Here is a 21,506-nt window from a genome sequence, read left to right as displayed (position 1 = left end):
GCCGCGACTAAAAAAAGGTCGGGAAACATTGGATTAGACTAGTGCACGTGTGCGTTCTTTCACTGCATGATTCAGTATTAAAATGAATGAAGAATGATCAGAAAATTCAAGATATGGGGGCAGAAAATTAATATATTTATATAATTTCATATAGTTAAACAATAGCTATCACACGAAGATCGAGCGCCATTTTTTTTGCTCCAAAAATCAGCATGATTACAAATGTGATTTTATACAACAGTTTAATAAACAAGAAGTTAATATTAAGTGACTTACATTGTCTGACTATAACACTATTGTCTGATTTTGCTCTATTTAGTCGTCTAGTTTAAAAAGTTTAAAAAAGACAGCGCATCTCCATTCAAACACAGCGGTGTTTCGTTTATGAATGAACAATCTAGTGAAGAGTGTTTTAAATGGTTGCCAGTGTTATGCAATTGCTAGAGTGTTCTGTATTGCTGCATACTATCCGTCCTAAATAGTTTTCGAAAATAGAATTAGTATGTCCCAAATCATAGTATGTTTAAAACAGTATGCCAAAGATTCCCGAATGGTCTACTACTTCCGGTTAGAATTGTAAGTGCAGATCACTCTAACCTCTAACGGCTAATATTGCCCACAATACATTGCGCGGTGGACGAGGATTCAATTAGAACTCGCATTAAAATAAATAATCAATGTCTAACCTGATGAAAAAATATAAATTTAATGTTATCCACGTTATATTTCATCTGCAGCAACACTGTGAACTTTTATAATGATACGTTTGGTCATTAACTTTTAAATGCATCATTATACAAACAAATGAGCAGAGTTCTCGGCATGATAGACCCGCGACTAGCAGATCAACGTACCTCTTCATTTCTCTTCAATATGGTAGGAAATCAAATTAAACGAAATGTGGATGATGTTAACTGTGATAATATGATTGACAGGGCAGTTTAAACCGTGACAGAATGCACGTAACTAAGCAACAGAGCGTCCGTTAAAGATGCAGTTATGACGAAGTAGTATGTCCCAAATAGACTTGTGCCGGTATTCGGTAATGCGATATATCACACCTACTGGCAGTTTTAGCATTTTTTAAATATCTTTTCAGTCATTTAAATCATTTAATATTTCTATATTCAGAATTTTATATTTAAAACATTAATCTCATCATGAATTTATGGATTTAATTGCACTCATGCCACCTCTGAGTCTTATTAAATGTCTGAAAGTACACCAAGCCACTTTTGTGTTCTTCTGTGCCACCTCTACAAATTAATTTTGTTAATACTGATTTCATTTGATTGGTACCTTATATTTCTTATTAGGGGCCAAGCACCGAAGGTGTGTAGGCACCTATTGAAATCGTTGGCGTTCTTATTCTTCTTCCGCTCTGGAGTCTATGGCAGCCCATAGAACCGCTTGCTGGAAAGTTGTGAAATTTGGCACACTGATAGAGGACAGTCTCAACATTGACAGACTCAAGTTTGGAGTCTCTAACTCAAACTCTCTAGCGCCACCACTTGTCCAAAGTTTCATTCATATTTATGCTAATAACTTTTGAACCGTAAGGCACAGAAGGAAAATTCATTCTCATCTTCAGACCATGCTGGCAAAAAGTTATGGAATTCAAGTTGATTCGTTAAACCGTTCTCGAATAACACGCAAACTAATTCTGCGAAAAGCATGCAAAAATGCATGTGAGGCTATATCTCCGCAACGGTTTGGCGTATTGAGACCAAACTTGGTGAGTGTTATACCAAGCATGACCTGAGACTACCTGCAGTGTTTCGGCACTGTGCCACCTAGTAGTCAGGAGATATGAAAAATGCACATTTTTGCTTATAACTTCTGAATGTTTTGGCCAAAAATCACAAAACTGGTCTCTTTAGATTCGGTGCATCATGCCGAGTCGAACCATACCCAATTTTCCCATGTCAGCCAATTTGGGCGTCGGCCATTTTGAATTTTGTACTAAAATGCTATATTTTACGAACGCATTGACGTATCGTTACGAAACTTGGTATGGGTCATCAGCACGATACCCTAAAGAAGTCGGATAAGTTTCGAGCCAGCGCCACCTAGTGGTAAAATCAAATATTCACATGCTTATAACTTTGGGTGTGGTCGACTTATTTCCACGCGAGTCACCTTTTTAGACTCCTGAATCCTTGCCGAGTCCAGCGATACCAAACATGCCGGGTTTTGCCTTATGGTTTGTGCAACGTTGCATGTTAGCGCTTAAACATTTGCCAATATCTTAGAAACCGTAACTCCGATCGACACGAAACCACCGTAGGAAATTCGGAAACAGCACGCCGGCTAAACATAAATACCCAAATGACAAAATTTTGATAGTAAGTGGCAAAAAAAATGCAAACAAAGTCGGCCGTCAGTCATTTTTTCTCTTCTCATATATAAAAATGTCTATAACTCCAAAACAAAATAAGATATTTTCACCAAATTTGACATGTATGGGCACACTCTAAGGACACATAAAAAAATTGGTGGGATTGTGCCTCTTGGTGGCGCTATAATTGAACAAAACATGAAATTGCCATTGACTACAATAGAGTATTATGATGTAAAAAGACCTTGTGGTCAAAAGTTATAATGAAATTTCAAATAAATGCTAATAGCTTTATGTGAATTTTGCCTATTGTAATGAGACTGGTATTAATACATTCCTTGGGTCATGCTGAGAACAGCAATACCAATGTTGCCATAGTCAGCCAAACTTCCTGTCTGCCATTTTTATTTTCTTTAAAAACCTACTTTTTCGAACTCCTCCTAGACCGTTGGTCCGACTTTCACCAAAATCGAATCATATCATCTTCAGACCATGCTGACAAAAAAGTTACAGATTTTGTGTTGATAGACAAAACCGTTTTTGCATACCAAAAGATGCAACGAATTTGAGGCATGATGCCAAAATGACTCCGAGGCTGTATCTCTGCAAATCTTTCATATAATAACAAACTTTGTGTGTGTCAATGTCACCTCACACAGAACACACCAAAAGGATTACAGCGCCACCTGTTGGTCAAAAGTGATAAGCCATTTAATCATATTACTAGAGGTTGTATTTATGATTTTTTAGCCATTTCAATTACAATCATCCTAAAATTGCTTTTATTACTCATTGTTGCATTTGGTCTGATGCTCCATGCCATGCTTAGCTCCTCAATTTGCATCTGGAGTGCTTGGCCCCGTAATTGCTGCTTGCAGCTATATTTCTACTTGTTCTTATTCTGTCGTTTTAATTACAATTTTTAAAAAGCTTATAAAATATATATTTTTTTAAGAATTTGACAAAAAATGACATACTTTTAATAAAGTTCGAGGAGTCAAATATCACCTCGTAATGGGAAGGCTACTTTTTGATAAAAATTTTAGATTATTGATTAGAAGGTGCTCCTAAAATTTTGAACGTGCTCCACAAGTGCTCCTAAAAAGAAAAGTAAGTGTAGAGCCCTGCACAAGCAGTATGAGACAAAAGACTTGATATGGTGGTGCCACCAGCCTTGATTTGAATCAAAATGATGGCGCCACATCTATTGACATTCATGCAAAAATACAGACACAGATCCACAAAGATCACAAATCAAGAACTGTACTACAAGAATGAGTTTGCAAACACAAACTTGCAACTGCAATACTGAACAAATTAAGAACAAACTGCAATTGATTCACTGAGTTAATTAAGGGCTTCAGATCTCACTAAAAGGACACAAACATTCACACTATTCTTATAGTTCTGATAAGGTCATAATGGGCCCTAAATGAGGCCAGTGTGCTTCCTGAGAATCATAAGAAACCCCGGGAATCCGGCTCTATGAGAGCTGTCAGCACCACCACCTGTGAGAGCCTGAGAACATCTCAGTCAGAGAAGACAACCTGATTCCACCACACTCATAACAAGCAATAAATGTGACATCTTCATAAAGTTAAGTTAACTTGACAGAACAGTCTCATAAGGTCAGCCGCTGCCAGGATTGAGCCAATTACAGCAATGTCCTCTATAAACACCTGCCACAGTACTTGTTAAATTGAATGTTACATATCTTTTAACAGTCAGCATGTTTTTCACTTTAATTGTAAAATTCACTACAACCAAAGAACTGAATAACTCTAAGGTTTGCCTAATCTGTAAATGAAAGATTTTAATAACACTATGTTGTCAGGACTGCTTAAATGAAAATGATCATTTACTCAAATTAACGCGTAATATTAGACACATTTCTGTGAAATATGTATTGATCATATATAAATTCTATATATTTTAATATCGAAATGCCTAAACACCTCTTTTCCACATAATGACTACAGCTGTCAAGCTCCTAAAAGGCACTATAAAATACAAAAAACAACAGAAAATAATTCACACGCCCCATGCACAATATTTTCCAAGTTTTGAAGTCATTGGATATCTTTGCGTAAATAATAAATTGAAATTTAAGTTGTTAATCACTAAAAAATATATGCTTGACAGCAGTGATCCCCTTTCACTTTCATTGCATGGAAAAGAGCAGCTTGGACTTTCTGCAATTAATATCTCCTTTTGTTTGCCATGTGAAAATGGATTTCATAAACATGCTGTTGAACAAACAATGACAGAATTATCATTTTGTTAACTACTCCTTTAAGAAATAAACATTAGTCATACAGTAATGTGATCCTGATAAAACTTGCTGCTTTTTGTTTTGCAACCTCAAAAAGACAAAAACAGGGATTTTCTTTTACACCAAAAGCACGTTTGTTTGCAATCATGAGATTTCTCAATGAATCCATTCGACTCAACCTGCAAGCGTCCTGATTAGACAGCAGATGGGCTCATTTTTAAATGTGGTTAATTATTAGTTAGCAAGTTAAATCATTAAATGCACTGCACTGTACTGTACTCATGCTATCTCAAAACTCCCTGTACAAATGATCGGTTTCAACATCAAAGCAAAGGTCGCTGGAGGAAGCTGGTTAAAAAACACGAGCAGCGCTGAACGTGAATCTTTTGCAGGCCTCGAGCACAGAACCTCTCGTTCCCAGGGCGACGAGTGACTGACGTAACTTTCAAACGCGGGTCCGAAAGCAACATAGTACAAAATCCCATGACACTCACAGTCCAAATGCTTCTTCTTTGGCCCCATGACTTCGTGCGTGGTCGCCTTGCACACCGTTTTTGACACAGCGGAACCGGTGACACTGTGTTGCGCTGCCGTTATCCGGTCCGTTATGGGGATCTGCTCGGGCTGTTAAATCCAACGGCAATGCTGTAGTCCCTGGGATGTGCACTGCTCCGCCACCTGACTGGGGAAGAAAGAGAGAAAAGAAATGAGACTGCACGTAAGACGCATCCGCCGCTTCAGAAAGTCCAAATGAAGTTTGCTCTCTATGTGTGCCGTCAGCTGATCGCGACATTTACGTACCAAACGTTTCCTCTTCTATTAACGGCAGCGTCCTCTCTCTCTCTCTCTCTCTCTCTCTCTCTCTCTCTCAACCCCTCTGTCACGCACTCTCCTCTCCCTCTCTCCCTCTCTCTTAACTCCCCCTTTTCCTACACAGTGGCTCTCCTCTCGGATCTCGCCTCCCCCTGCTGGGTTTAAAAGGCTCGTAGGAAAATGGCGGGGCAGTTTCTTCTTTTTAGAGGATCCTCCCAAGGTTTATATGGATGCTGAATGGTCGGTGTGAAACGACGCCATGTTGGCTCCAAATATCGGACTGGTGCCTCGCATTACGTAGAATGTGAGTACTGCTGTTTGGCTTGTGAGCCAAAATGGCAGCTCTAGATGGATAGTTTCTGTGTATTATCTACTAGTTCCGTGACGTTGCACGTGACGGAATTTGTCCAACCAAATTCATGGTTTCACATGTGGCACTTTTTACAATATTTAGACATGTGTCACTGATTAAATTTGCATTTATGTCATCGTTTACAAAATTATTAATTATATAATTGTTATATACAATTATGTGTGTGTGTTTTATGTTAAAATTAATTATAATAAGTAGAAAGTGTGTGAGTGTTGCGTAAGCCAGATATTTCACAATAACACTAGTTCAAAATATAATTTTTAATTGGAAGGGGGACGGGAAAAAAATGAAGTTTTCCAGTTTTTGTTTATCTTTATTACTTAAAAACATTATTTAATAATTTAAATTATAACTATTATTATAGTGATAATTATCATTCGTTTATAAATGAAAGGCTTATTAGTAGCTTCCAGTTGATCAACTGATTAACTTGTAGGAAATAAAATCAAAATGAAACATTTTACTTAGTGCAAGAATTATTTAATCTTTCATTACAAAATGCCAGGAAAGGGAGACATCTAGTGATAAAAATATGCAATTACAGAGAACATCAAAAAGCCCGTTGTCTCGCGTTTTGAGGCAATCCATAAATCCTGAGCTGCGTCTTTAAATCTTAAATAATTGATGTAAATTGCAGTAGCTGATTACACTCGTGTTGACTGTATGCTACACTTGATTTGTACATGCCAGCAGGAACTAGGATTCTGCAATTTCCTGCATCTGCCTAATTCAGCTTGATGCATTCCAATATTGATTGTGTAAGAATACAAATATTTACAAGCATTTTCCTGTAGCCATAGATAGATAGATAGATAGATAGATAGATATACTCAGCTCACTGGTGCAATTAGATCTAACTCACGCTGAGGAGCAGAGAGGGAGAGGGTATCAGAGATTGAATGTCCAGGAGATCAGCCACTAATGCACAATGCCAGAGCACCGATCAGTTTCAGGACGAGGCTCATTTGTGTGAAATGGGCCGAGCAGATCGCACAGGTGGCATCAGTGCTGTTGTGTTGCAGTCTCACCGGTAGGGGGCGATATACACATGCAGGTCTCTGTGTCCTTGTTCACAAACTTTCAAGACTTCTTGACAACATCCATTTGAGAGACCGCAGGTGCATGTAAGCTTTTTCTATTTACAACAAATATTCTACCAGAATACTGAACAATATTTCAACAGGTTGCGTTTATATTGTGTAATCTATAACTTTCAGGATCCTTTGACACGTAATCTTCACATACACAAAAACTTTTATTAAAAAAATACTTAATACAAATAGTCATTATTATTATTATTATTAGAGATTTTATTATTTTCTGCATTACACGATTTATTTCATAATAATTATTATTATGTTTATATATCAAAAAAGTATAGAAATTACAAGTTTGTATTTTTACATAACTATTATCTTTTCACGATTTAGTATCATGATTTCATAATTTTTTTTATTTATAAATGAAATATACTAAATAATAATAATCATGATCATAAAAATGATGATGACTATTGTTATTATTATTATTATAAACATGTAGTTTTTTATATAATTTCCTGCATTACAATCCAGACACACTGATGTTTTGTATGCTGTGGATCTCTGTCAAGGTTTGTGTCTGTGAGGTGAAAGCTGGTTATAGATATGGCTCATAATGAAAAGGTGTGTCCCTCAGGTCTGAATACCACATGGCTTGTGTTTCACACGTAAACAATAAGGCATCCTGTGATTTCTGCCACCTGGGACCAGAAACACAGCTTTTCTGTCTGCTTAGTCCAGCAGAGCTCTCTCACATGCACAATAGTTTCCTCAAACGCTGTCCAGCAGTGTTTCAACTCTATAAACTCTTTCCTGGATCAGAGTCCTTTTTTACACAATAGTGCCACATTATAAACCCAAGGTTTTATATATATATATATATATATATATATATATATATTAAAAGAAATAAATTTATTTTGATACCATAGAAAACACTTATTATAAAAATAAACACATCAAAATGACAAATTAATCAATCACTGATATAATAAACTAAACTAATTCACACTAACAGATTAAAATGGTTATTAATATTGCTCATTCATTCTGACTTTTAAAAAATGTATTCAAGCATTTTTAAGTTTCAAGAATCCTCTACCAATTATTAAACTCAATTTCACATATGTTATTCAAATATCTTATATTTATTTTTTATTGAAAATTTTCTAACGTGAGTATTTCAAGTAATAGATTTATTTAAAAACAACTAAAAAGGGTCACAAAATGGGTCATTAAAAGGGTGTGAGGAGAAAAGTGATATAGATGTCAGATGCTCGACATGGATACGTTTTTTTTCTGTATAGCATGTGCTATATGACCCCATTCCCCAGCAGATATAACTGTCTTTGTGTTGGATGAGGGCTAACATAGATGACAAGTGATGTTCCCTTTGCTGACAGGAAAACAGGAGGTTACTAAGTTGGCTGCTGTGACAGACAATACAATCTACCGAGAAGATTCCGAGATACTGAGTCACTGACAGACTTTACTCTATCCCTCTCTCTTTTCCACACTCCATCTCTCACAGCCACATAACTGACTTGTTTCCATATTAGAAGTATTATAAAATATGGTGAAACTATTTCAGCTGTGTTATCTGTACTTATGTTGGTATTGCGGATCCATCTGTATGAAAATGATTTTTCTTTCTAATCTCCACTGAATTGCAACATTAATATCCAATTAGTGGCCTAAATCATTCCAGTTAGATTTCAAATCAAATCTACATCATAAGTAGTTAAAATCGACTGTGCCTTCAGTTAAAAACCCTTATGAATAAACATGGCACAATGAAACAACAAAGCAAGCCGATTCTTTGAGAGAGACAGAGGCAATTAGCAAAACTTGTGGTTTTACATGCCTTATGGCGCTTCAAAAAGGCCACCGAAAGTGTGTTCCTTAGTTTGAAATTCCACTTTGCTTTTCTCTCAGCAGGCTAGATGTATCCCGTCCGCCGGATAGGTATAACAACCAAACTGAGACAGATTGCTCATCGTTCCTAATTCCTTACAGGACGCAGTGATTGATGCACTGGGCCTGACACCTGCTTGCCTGTCAGCTGATGGCATTTCACACGGCTAGAAGAAAAACAGTAATTACTTTGTACCCTGTTAAAAAAAGAGACACGTTTTACCTGAAACTATAGACTGATTTGTGATACAAGATATGCAGATATTATTTTGCTAAGAGAGGATGGTCAAATATTATTGTTGGTTAGACTAAAGACCTTAAGAAAGGTTAGATATGCCATTGTCATCACTATTATTGTCGGTTTTATATTGCATTACTGAGCTTCTCACCATAACCTCCTAATGACCCACATTATTCACTGCGATGTGAATAAAGTCATCAGATAAATAAAGAGACAAGAAAATGAAGCATGACCAAATGCCAGGCAAATAAAAACAGATACAGCCTTTGTGTTGCGATAAGCTCTTAATGTGTTCATAAACACAATTCCTTCTGGTGGCTTTGATTTTAGAAGTTCAGATGTGAACGGAGACCGTTTCATCATTCTATTTGGTGTTTAAATCGAGCACAAAACACATTTGTAACTATAAAACCTTCCTGTGATTGTTCTAAACCCATTATATGAGTGAATAGCTAACTCTATTCACATTTACAAGCATTTATACAAAGTTTTAAAATACCTAAATTGTCCAAGCACAGTTTTCTAAATATAAAATAAAGATACAATAAAACAAAATAAAGGCTTTTATTTTTGCACGTCTGAAAACATCAAAAATGCTGCCTAAACCCATAATTTGGGTTTTGAATAGCTAACTAAAGATCATTTAAACAAAGTTTTAAAAGGCTTCAACTGTCAAGGACACAGGTTTCCAAAAATAAAATAAAATAAAATAAAATACTTAAATACATAAAACTTTTTTTTTTTTTTGCATGGCTCAAAACGTTTAAAAAAGTTAGTTTAACAAAATTAATTGAATCCACAAATGTCAAAAGAATGGCAAATTATTTTCCATTTTCTCAAATGCTATTCTAGAGTGTACATGCAATAACACATGAGGAGATCCTTACAGTAATAGTTCTGCTTGCCCTGATATCTTGCCAAGGTGAATAAGATTGTGTCACACTGATAAACGGCACTATAGCCTGCCATATAGAGACATTCAAGTGTGAAAAATGAAAGAATGACATTTGCTGGAAGTGCATAAATAGAGATACTTATCGCAAGTACTGAATTGCCCCACTATAGACCAACAACTCCATTTTACCCACAATCCCTTCCATCTGAAGAAAGTCCAAGACGCAAGACAAACTTCGTCAGACCAGCTGAGTTCTGGCTGAAGGGGCTCAGAGCTTCATGCGATGCGTGTCTCTGCAAAACCCAGCTGGATTTCGGATTTCAGCAGTTTGGGGTAGCATTGCATAGTTTTGAAAATCCTCATCCTTTGGGTTTCTTGTATTTTGCACAGATTGACAAGTGACTTTTGGGTGATGTATTGCCGCTGGAGCTGGCCTGCAGCCCGGACGCTTTGAGCTTTGATTAATCAGGTAAGAACAGACAATGAAATCATTCAAATTTCCCCTTTCAGCGCAAGGATGGACCGTCGAGACATTTCTAAGGCAATTAATCATGCCGATTAAAGGCATTTGAAAAATAATGATGTAAAAATTGCAGCTAATTTGATGAAATATTAGTCTGCTATGAATTCAGCGAGATTGAAACAAGCATTCATGACTAGAAGTATGTAGATAATGTAGATAATATGAGATTAGAAATGGCGTTTATTCACAGCAGACTTATATAGATTCTCATATACATTAGGTGATAATCACGAGGACAAGAGTGGCAGTCGGAAAGGGGGGTCACGGCCAGACAGGTGGGATACCATCATGGGAGTGCTGACTGAGCCTGGCCAAACAAAGCATCTAAAGCGTCCAGACAATCCTGGTCCCGACCCAGACCGTCCTGGCACACAGAAAGGCCAGCTCAGTCAGCGACGAGCCCTGTCCAGGAGCCGATGAAAAGATAATTCCCTCCTCACAGACCACATGCGGCGTGGGGCCGCTTGTGAGCGCTGACAGAGCAAGATCAAGCAGAAAGGATATGAGTGGGAAACTTCAAAACCTGCTCATGTTTCTGGGCCCGTGAAAGGATTTGTATAACACATTCACTTTTGATGGACTTTCCCATGTTCCCCCAGACAGCTCTTTTGCTGTTGACGTGCTCAAATAATGAATCTCTTATGTTTAATTTTTTTCCTCGGAGCAAGGCCGTGTTTCTAGTGGTTTTGCTGGGATGCTGGGTAATCCAGTCAGTCTCGCGTTGCAGCTGAGAACAGATGGAGTACCGCTGATTCTACAGCTGCCAGGGAAACGGGTGAGTCTTCCGAAACGGAGCGAGGGATGCTAGAGCAGACGGAGGGGCAAAAGAGGACGAGGTCAGGGTGAAACACGCAGAACTCTGTGTATAAGCATCATACTTACAAATACCTACAGGAAGCGAACGGTTTGAATTGATTTGTAGCTTTTTGAATATATAAATTGAGGTTGATTTGTTCGCAGATTTTGCGTAATGGCACTTCAGATCAATTCATGCTCATTATTGGTTTCAAATTTAACAGAAGCACCAACAAAAGTATCGCGTTTCTCATTTTCTGTCTTTTTCTTCCAATTTAATAGCATAATTACAGAACAATACAGTGGAATTATCTTTTGAAGCGAGTCTAATCATGCATTTCTTCTCTCATTCCAGAACAAGAAGCATTTTCTGATGAATCCAAAGAAATTGCTCATACATTGTCTTCCTCAGGCGTTGAAATGGAACGTTTGTGTGTGATTCTTTTGCTTGTAAGTAAAACTTTCATAGTGAATGCGCAATTCAATGGGTTCAACTGTGATGCCAACTTCCACAGCCGCTTCCCCGGTGAGTGAACGCTAGCTTTTTTGTGCAAGCATTTGATCAATGACATGGAATTAATGATATTTTAATCTCTCTCAACAGCTGAGCGGGACATCAGTGTGTATTGTGGAGTGCAAACCATAACGCTGAAGATTAATTTTTGCCCGGTGCTTTTCTCTGGCTACACCGACACTGACCTGGCACTGAACGGGCGTCACGGCGATGCCCACTGCCGAGGGTTCATCAACAACAACACGTTCCCAACAGTCGTGTTGTTTAGCATCAGTCTCAGCACGCTGGAGGCCTGTGGAAACTCACTTGTGGTAAGACACCGGTTTTCAAAATTTTTAAAGGCCTACATGGAGGGCACTGACCCATGACAGAATGATTTATTCACATTAGCCCTTCAATGGCCCAGAACTTTAATTTCAGGTTCAGTCATTAGTAAGAAAAACTACAATTTGTTGCAGTACATGCTAAACTACAGCTTGTGTTTGGAGAGACAGTATCCTCTCTATGACAATTTGTCTGTAATAAATGAAGAACATCTGCGGTAAGGTGGATTTAGCTTTGGTTGAGTGACAGCAGAGATCCGGCAGTGATGAAAGAGCTGAGGATTAGGGAGGTGAAGGTACATTAGTTTTAGGAAGAGCAATCACACCTTAGTGCCTTTGTGTCTGTAGGTCTCCATGGCTCAGGGGCCCAACGCCTATGGGAATCTCTCCTTGGTCCAGATTGGGAATATAGCAGGATACATTGACACTCCGGATCCCCCGACGGTCATCAGCTACCTACCGGGACTGCTTTACAAGTTCAGTTGTAGTTACCCTCTGGAATACCTGGTCAACAACACACAGCTTGCTTCGTAAGTCGACTTCATCACTGTTATATAGCAAACTAATGCATTAATGTGTCCTTTTTTAATTCATGCTGAATTATTCACAATATTTTGATGGAAGATAAAACAGTCCCAAATTGCATGTTGTAAAATGTTTAGCACTTATTGTTAAGCTTTAACCAGCTAAATTGTGAGGCATAATTAAATTAGTATGCACAACGAATATGTTGTAAAACCTAATGCACGGTTGATTACAAGGACATCGGACAGTAAATCAGGAAAAACTATTACACAAGTTTTCCTTTCAGACTTTAATTGGCCTGCAAAATATATTTATCATGTTTTAATAGCGTCTTTTGTTCGAAGGTCGGCTGCAGCGATATCAGTGAAGGACAGCAATGGCACTTTTGTGAGCACACTGAATTTACTTCTATACAACGTGAGTACATGTGGAATATCAGCATAGTTTCTAATTATGTATTTGTTTAGGTCTATATAAATAGATAACTTTGATGATTTGTGTTTTTTTATATATATATTGCTTGTTTCTAGTAGAGGCTTTCAGAGTTTTATATATTTTTAAAATAAATTATAATAAGAAGGATAAGAAGAAGAAAAAAGATTTATTATTAATTTCTAAAAAGATTTATAATTATCTAGATTTATTTTCATTTGTTGTATAGAAATGTATATATAGATATATAAAACCGTATATATTTGCTGTTTTTTATATTTAATAATACAATGTAATATAAGAATATATTTAATTCAGAATATACATACATACATATATATACATAAATATACTGTATGTGTGTGTGTGTGTATATATATATATATAATACAATACAATACAAAAATTCATCACATTTTACTACAATTTATATTTTAGTAAATAGTAGATTTCTGAGCAAGTGTGTGTGGAATCCTAACCTTTGGTGTTTAATGTTTAAGGACTCCACATACGTCCATCATCTTGCCATCCCAGTGTCTGGACTTACTCTGAAGACACGAGTGTTTGCCGCTGTAAAAGCCACCAACCTAGACAGGAGGTAAACTGCAATTACACAAACATATCTTGGGAAAGTATCTTGCAAGGAGGCCCAAATGCAAAACATAGTACAGACATGATACTGAAACGGTCTAATTGGTGAGTTAACCATGAAATCTGATGGAGGTCAAATGTCTATGGTCTTTGGACTGTGTCACTGCTTTGTTAAAGCACTTCCCTAAATGACCTCCTCTCTTATATCTGATAAATCCAGAACTGGTTTAGCCCATTAAAGGAGGAATGCTGAGTGACTCAATGCCGGCCTTGTTTAGGGCCAGCGATAGGCGCCACTAAAGTGGATGGGAAAGATTATTATGGGTCCTGAGTAGAGATAAGACACATGACTTCTATATGAAACAACAGTGGTTTACTCATATAGGGCCATTTCATATCCAGTCTTCCTTGTTTTGTGACTGATTTACGCATGTCACTCCCCACAGGTGGAACGTTCTGATGGACTACTGTTACACGACTCCCTCTGGGAATCCTAATGATGAGCTCCGATACGACCTTTTCTTTGGGTAATTCCATGTTTTCTGGATGTGCTTGCACATATGTGTGTGTCTAACTAGAACTGAGGCTGAATGCTAGGTGTGTCTTGTCTCTGGTCCAGCAGATGTGATAAGGACCCGCAGACAACAGTGTTTGAGAATGGGAAGAGCCAGATGGGCCGCTTTTCCTTCGAGGTGTTCCGCTTTGTCAAGCACAAGAACCAGAAAATGTCCACCGTCTTTCTGCACTGTGTGACCAAGCTGTGTCGCTCTGACGACTGCCCCCTGCTCTTGCCTGTAAGGATGGCTGCTTGAGACTAATACCACAGTGAAACTCAGAAAGTGTGTCAACATGTCTGGGTCATATTTCATCCAAAAATCTTAAAGAAATAAGATATTATATTTTTTTATATAACACTTTACTTAAAGCCTTTATGTATAATACATTATAAAGGTATTCATAACGTTGTAATGCATTATATCTTTTCATAAATAATTGTAACCTAAGTTAAAATGCCTAACCTAAGTTTGTTTGTTATATGTTTTAATGCATTATATTTTCTAAAGTTGTAAGAATGGAATAGGTAAGTATTATAATGTATTATAACTGTGGTTACAATTATTCATGACTCATGAGATTATACAAGGCATTATTAGGTGCATTACAAGGCACAATTAATGCAGTAAGACTACTTTTATAATGCATTATATATAAAGGCTTTAAGTAAAGTGTTACCTATGTTTACATTGTGACAATATGTATATTGTTTAATTATTATTGCATTATATTATTATTATTATTACTACTATTACTACTACTACTGCTGCTACTTCTGCTGCTGCTACTACTACCAGGAAAGATTATCTCTTAAGAAAATATAAAAAATGTGCATAAGTTTGGGGTCAGTAACTGTATATATTTATTTTTTTTAAAGAAGCATCTTCTGCTTACCATTTATTTGATCTAAAATACAGTAAAACAGTAATATTGTAAAGTATTAATACAATTTAAAGTAACTATTTAAAAAAATCTAATTTGTTCATGTGATAGCAAAGTATAATTTTCGTCAGTGTCACATGATCCTTCAGAAATTATTCTAATACGATGATTTGGTGCTCAAAAAACATTTATTTATTATTATAAATGTTGAAAACAGTTGTGCTGCTCAGTATTTTTGAAGAAATCGTGATACACATTTTTATTTCTAGAATCTTTGAATCTATCTATGGTATATTTGATTTTCATTTCGAAAAACAAAGAAACAAAACTTAACAGCAATCAAAAAAATAAACATTACAGTAATGCAAAACAATTATGTGGAAAAATATTAAACTGTAAATGTGTCATGGTAGTATTGGTTTTACTGCTTTTAGTTTATGCTCATGCTGAGAATATAATAAGAGTCACCATCCCATCAATAATAGGAATTAAAAACAGTCTAGTGAAAGTAATAAGAATTTACAAGGAAAACACTTTTAGTTCTGAAAGTTTTAGTTCTGGTAGTAATAATATGCTTAGTTTTCTGTTATTAAAAGCAAATAAACTTTTGGCTGGAACTGTGTTTATGACTCACAAATATTGTCATCCTAACAGATCTGTGGTAAGAGGAAGAAAAGGAATGTGTCGGAAAGAACTGCTGTGGCCTCTGACAATGCGATCATGACTGCCGGGCCCATCATCACCCGAAGTGGTACGATATGAACTGTAATGTAGTGTTTATGTAGCTCATCTTGGTAGCACATGATTTCAACAACGCTAATTTAAAATTTTCGTATTGAGCCTGTTATGTGACATGATTTAGCACTTTAAGGCAATAAGTGTGCTCCTCTTACTAAAACAATTTTCATCTGTCCACAGATGAAACTCCCACCAATAATTCCCAGCTAGGTAAGCCTTGCTTTGACCTTTTAAAAGGAAACTAAATCCTTCTTTCTCAGAACTGTAGCGTTTCTGATGGAGGATAAAAGCATGCTTTACTTCCTCCCAGACAATATAGAGGAATTTATTTTCCTCAAAGGATCTAGCGGCTTAAAACCGTGACCAAAATAACGATGATTCAGAGGGTTTCCGACAGAGAGAAGTTAATAGAGGGTAGAAGCAGGTGGTGTTATCAAGAAATGAACAAGAGGATTGAAAGAAAGAGCGTGCGATAGAGTTTGAACGGTGGGTTATGTATTGTAAGAAGTCTTCCTAACACTCTGTGTATGTGTGTGTGTGTTTTTCAGCACAGTTAAACAGCCCTCCATTCAAAATGAATTCAGTGACGAGCGCCTTGATTTCTGCCATCGCGATCCTCGCCGTTATGAGCATATGTTTCTTCATCCTGTCTCTGTCACTGCTGAGAGGAAAATATACACCACCAACACCTCTGTCAGGAACCCACAACCCAGCGTTCAGCTAAACGGACACACACAGCTGTTCGGTCAGCTAAACAATACAGCAATACCTGTGTGCAGAGCTCTTCGGTTACACACAGTCATAAAGTACAGGGAAATAATATCATAATATCACTCTACACAGCCTTTAGCTATACACAGATGCCTATTTTTGGTCACAAAGCATGAATACTTAATTCTTATCACTGTAAATTTACATAACACACAATCCTAAACCATAAGAGGCTGAACTCTGATTGGAAATGATTCTCACACACATAATATAATCAGGAATAATGGCATTAAAAGATGCACTCAGTAATTTTTCCTCATTAAAATGTTTTACAGATGAAAAAATTTAATTTTGACTAAATCATGTATACTCATGTGAGATTCTTAGTCATACTGGTAGACCAAACAAATTTGGGGGCTGCCATGTTGAGATCACATGACCAGCTGAATAATACTGACTTAATGGACAATTTCACGAAAGAAATTAGTTAGTCATGGCTAATAACGCATTTCTAAAACTGAAAACATCTGATTTGCATAATTCTGCATCCACACCACTAGGTGTCAGTATAAGTCCAAGAAGACTCACCCAACAAAAATTTACAAATGCACTTTTAGGCCCGAAAAACTGGTCTATGCATGTAAATGAAGGCAGACACTTCTGGCTACGATAGACTGTGCAACGCAAATGCGTTTTCTCATCATTGCCACAAGTGGCGCTATATCTAAAACGGTCTGCTTTTACGATCAGATTTCTCTTTCAGGTCAACTACTGTTATGGCGGAGCAACAGTTTAACCAAAATCTTGATCTAAGTCACTCTTGATAACAACTCAGCTTAACACATCGGTTTAAAGGCCAAATGTCATGTACTTGCGTAAAGCATATTTCTGGCTGTAAAGGGATAGTTTTCATTTTCACATCGTTCCCAACTTGTTTGAATTGATTTGAAACAAAGGAGATATTTTAAAAAATGTTTCTAGTGTTTTTTATTAGGAGTGTAACGGTACACAGATGTCACGGTTCAGTACGTACCTCAGTTCGGGGGTCACGGTTCGATACGATTTTGGTTCAACAAGAAAAAAACAACAAATCTACTATGCTAGGTTTCTTTTCATTTATTTTGAACAATCAGTAGTACAAATTACAATTTTTTCCACCTAGATGTGAAAATACTAAATATTATATTAAATTATAATGTTATATATATAAAATCTGCAGTACATATATACATACAAGGAATAAATTCTTGAAATATATTTGATTTAGTTAACAGATAAACAAGTGGAAAAAACTGTGCGACACGTAACGTAGCTTATATATGCTGAGTTTCAGTAAATTTTTGTGACGCGCTTAATTTGTTCAAATAAAGGAAACTCAAATGGCAGAAAGCGACATCCTATTTGTTTTCTTTATTTTACAAAAGCACAATGTTTTGTCCTGTAGACCTTTTACAGTGATGCATTAAGACAATAAATGACGGAGTGTTTTAAGTTGATTCTGCTGGTATAAGATACAGTTAAAGTAATCGCGCCGGCGCACACAGACACAAAAAAAGACACATATCAGTTCCAGCATTGCTAACTTGACAGCGCAGTTGGTACTTTATAAAAATAAAATACAGTGAACCAAACATCAGCACGCCCGCCTCTGTGTCACCGTTGGAACGCGACTGAAGTACAAAGCTTATAATTTACATAATAAATAATAGTTTTGCATTCCGATACATCGCAAATATGGAAATATTATGGAATATTTGAATTTGTGCCGAATGAGAGAGGTAGGATACACGAGCACAAAGCTCCATTTCGCAAACAGTTGAGTGCGCAAGCCTTTGAAGTATACTCCTTTGTCAGTGAGAGACGCGTTCAGAATCAGCACATGGTCACTGTCTAGTGGGCTTTGTTTTCAAGTGTGCAACTCATGGCATTCGCTGTTCTTCTGCTGGCGGTTATCAGACAGCGTTGCATTACTGCGGGCGCCCCCTTCTGGATTGAGGGTGAATTGCCTGTATTCATTGTAAGGCCTCATGCACCAAACCGAGATGTCCGTACCGTGACGGTTCGCTACGAATGCATGTATCGTTACACCCCTATTTTTTATCCATAAAGTCATATGCTGTTGTTTTGGACCCCGTTGTATGGGAAGACAACAGCTGAAATATATTTCAAAATATCTTCTTTTATGTTCAGCAAAGGAAAGAAAGTCACACAGGTTTGGAATCTACAGAAGCTTAATTTTTAGATGAACTATCCCACCATTTATTTAATACTTTTAGACGTGACTGTTACACCACTACACGACAGCCCCACAATTTGTTTCTGTCAAACCTGAAACACTAAAATGATACATTGAAAGTGATCGTAGTTACACAGTGTAACACAAACATGAATAAATATGTTGTTTTTACAAACCTTATTTAATTGCACTTGTAAATGAACTGATCAACAGAGCAGCGGACTGTTTTTTACTTGTATTTAATTTGAAATGTCAATTGATCCGGATCTGTTGGTGCAGTGTAACTTAAAGTTAATACCTCAGCCCCTTGCTTCATTATTGCAGGGTTTAAGATCAGTTACATGAAGAACATAAGCAAAGGTATCTAATAGACCTGCCTAACACATATTTCTAGTTCAGTGAGAATATTAGAGGCTATAGGATGGAAAGTGAGGAGTATATTCATCACAACAGCACAAATGATCATGGGACACCGGTGATTCCGAGTACATTACTCTCTGCAATAATTAGTTTGAGTTACAAGAGCTGAGAAAGAGACCATAGGGAACGAATTTAATTAAGTCGAACAGCAACCTAGATCACTATGCTATGTGATTGAGGTGGATGAGAAGACTATTTAAGATATTTTTAGTTTTAATTAATTGTATTTGTTTTTACTCATTAGTATTCATATGCCTCAGTGATACCCACTGAACAGTAATAAGTCTTAGCTCTTAGTTTCACATACTCTAATATTTAGTATTAGCTTTTCTCTTTTATTTTTATTAAAGATATTTCAACGGAGTTTATGTCCAAGATAATTTAATTAAATTTAACAACCCATGTTATTATCCCCCAAACACGCATTTGTATTACTTTGTAGATTTTCCTTTCCTCTTTTTTAACAATAAAGTAAATCAGATGTGTGTCTGAATATTTTGTTTGCAGATTTTCCTGTAGTAATTACAAAACCCACAGGGATCACAATCCATTACTCGGTTCTATTATATTCAATGCTGTCTTGTTGAAGAAAGCAGGCTTTTAAAGCTTTTCACAATGATAGTAATCACCATGACGCCAGCTAAACAAAGAGCATGTATTCATATCAGACCTTTGAAGATGTCCAGGCTTATTATCTGTGACATCTGTGACAAATATTAATGGGATTGTGGCAGAATAAATGAATGGCTCAATTTAATCTGAAAAAATTCTGGGTACAGAAGGGCAGGGATGGGACCCACAATGTCTTCTCTGGATATGAAAAACAAACAATCCATCAGAGGATAATTCCTCCTCTCCTGAGCTGAGTTGTAAAGGCAAAGACATCAGAACTCACAGGAAAAAAACAAACATATATTAATACCATGGTAATCATTTAGATACCATAGTGTATATATATATATATCAAAGCATAATGATATTTTCTTCTGAAACTATTACTGTACCATTTTACCGTCAATGTGCTTTATGTAAGAGTATTATAGTATTGGTTTCAAAGCTGCATGGTTTCTATAGTGACATATAAGTATACCCTTCTTAAATAAAAATCCACCTTTGTTCCTGACATGAATTTCCTGATCTGACAATCTCCTCATCTGCTATAAAGAAGGGTTGAGTGTCAGCATAGAATATGAGGATTAGCTCTTTTGATTTGGAAGTGACCTAAGAGCACAAACCCTGAATCATACAAGCTCAGCCTTTGACACAGAAAGTGCAATTCTAATGTAAAAATAAAAAAAAAAATAAAAAAAAAAATATATATATATATATATATATATAAAATCTGTTTGGGAGGAAGAAATCACACTGCTGGCATATGACATGGGCAGGGGTCACGCTTAAGCTTTATTAAACCCATCTGTGATTCTCCACAGATTCACCTGAGATTTATCTGGATCTGTGGCTCATCCCACTAAGAACGAAAAGAAAAAAACGCTGAAACAAAGTGATTAGTTTGGAGCTTAAAGCAGAGCCCTCCCATTACAGAGTAATCCACTGACCTTTTCACACCACTTAACAGTGTTTACACACTCAATGGCTGGCCTTCAATCAAACGTGCCTTGTTTTTGGACCTTTAGATATATGTGATAGTAGCATTAGTTTACTCGGACAACTGTTTAAAGAAAAAGGCACAGCTTATGTGATCAGAGATCTCTGACTTGACTAAAAATGTACAATTAGAAACCAGATTGCAAATAAAGCAGGTATAAGAATGGTTGGTGTATAAGTGTTAAGTGACCAAATAAGCACTAATTGGGAACATCTGGTATTATTTGTATCTTTTTTCAGGTGTCAAGCTATCAACCAAACTAAACACAGTAAGTGACTCAAGACTCTATTGAGATATTACTGTGAATGGATGAGTCAAAACAAAGCCCAGGAGTCCACTGTGATGTGTATAATGAATGTTTTACTCACCCCTGTAATCATGTTGTCTGATTTCTGATCTATTTAATTAGTTATCTAATAATGCCCAGTGGGCTTAATTTATGAAATGCTGGCAGAATGAATTTTCTGTGTAAACAGTTTGCCAAATCATTCTTATGTAATTTGTTGCAACAGTTTTGTCAACATACCTGTATGAGAAATTAACATACAAAAAGGCACAAATACACATATTTTATATTAGAAAGATAGATTGTTGTTTTTCATTATAGAACTTAATATATTATGGAAACAATTATTACATTTTATTTAATATACCTGTGATTATGACAAACCCTGAAAACCTTCTACAGTTTCAGGTTTTGTTAATATAATATTCAGTATATTTCCACTGATATGTCAAGAGTAGTTTCCTTTATCATTTCGAAGAA

General features: G+C 36.5%; 2 protein-coding genes across 12 annotated transcripts in view; one reads left to right on the top strand and one right to left on the bottom strand.

The window, feature by feature from the left end:
* Positions 1-5,214, bottom strand: part of LOC107693964 (phosphatidylinositol-binding clathrin assembly protein-like) — a 45,335-nt gene extending 40,121 nt beyond the window's left edge. For all 7 annotated transcript variants that reach the window (XM_016493550.1, XM_016493549.1, XM_016493551.1 and 4 more), the window contains exon 1: positions 5,105-5,214. In XM_016493550.1, coding sequence (XP_016349036.1) covers positions 5,105-5,132 — 28 coding nt within the window. In that variant the 5' untranslated portion in view covers positions 5,133-5,214. The remainder of the gene's footprint in view (positions 1-5,104) is intronic.
* A 38-nt stretch (positions 5,215-5,252) lies between these two features.
* Positions 5,253-17,489, top strand: LOC107693966 (zona pellucida-like domain-containing protein 1). 5 transcript variants are annotated; one of them, XM_016493557.1, is made up of 14 exons: positions 5,253-5,328; positions 8,772-8,931; positions 10,277-10,355; positions 10,630-11,184; positions 11,560-11,730; positions 11,809-12,029; positions 12,390-12,571; positions 12,911-12,983; positions 13,499-13,596; positions 14,036-14,116; positions 14,209-14,383; positions 15,681-15,777; positions 15,945-15,974; positions 16,313-17,489. In XM_016493557.1, the coding sequence occupies exons 5-14, from the start codon at positions 11,625-11,627 to the stop codon at positions 16,486-16,488; spliced, it is 1,239 nt and encodes a 412-aa protein (XP_016349043.1). In that variant the 5' UTR covers positions 5,253-5,328; positions 8,772-8,931; positions 10,277-10,355; positions 10,630-11,184; positions 11,560-11,624; the 3' UTR covers positions 16,489-17,489. The 5 variants fall into 5 exon arrangements, with proteins under 5 accessions (XP_016349043.1, XP_016349044.1, XP_016349046.1 ...); XM_016493558.1 differs by having other exon boundaries at positions 5,272-5,328; positions 8,775-8,931; XM_016493560.1 differs by lacking the exons at positions 5,253-5,328; positions 8,772-8,931 and adding an exon at positions 5,644-5,727 and having other exon boundaries at positions 11,560-11,635; positions 11,720-11,730.
* Positions 17,490-21,506: the final 4,017 nt, after the last annotated feature.

Source organism: Sinocyclocheilus anshuiensis, unplaced genomic scaffold (assembly GCF_001515605.1).
Source record: "Sinocyclocheilus anshuiensis isolate Anshui unplaced genomic scaffold, SAMN03320099.WGS_v1.1 scaffold694, whole genome shotgun sequence".
NCBI lineage: Eukaryota > Metazoa > Chordata > Actinopteri > Cypriniformes > Cyprinidae > Sinocyclocheilus > Sinocyclocheilus anshuiensis.
Note: the sequence above shows the minus strand (reverse complement) of the source record. Positions and strands in the feature narration are given on the sequence as shown.

Excerpts from the sequence above, each read along its gene's own strand:
- LOC107693966 (XM_016493557.1), top strand. The coding sequence starts at position 11,625 with ATGGAACGTTTGTGTGTGATTCTTTTGCTTGTAAGTAAAACTTTCATA. Across the intron at positions 13,597-14,035 it reads GCCACCAACCTAGACAGGAG|GTGGAACGTTCTGATGGACT; the intron begins GTAAACTGCAAT and ends CACTCCCCACAG. Across the intron at positions 15,778-15,944 it reads GCCCATCATCACCCGAAGTG|ATGAAACTCCCACCAATAAT; the intron begins GTACGATATGAA and ends ATCTGTCCACAG.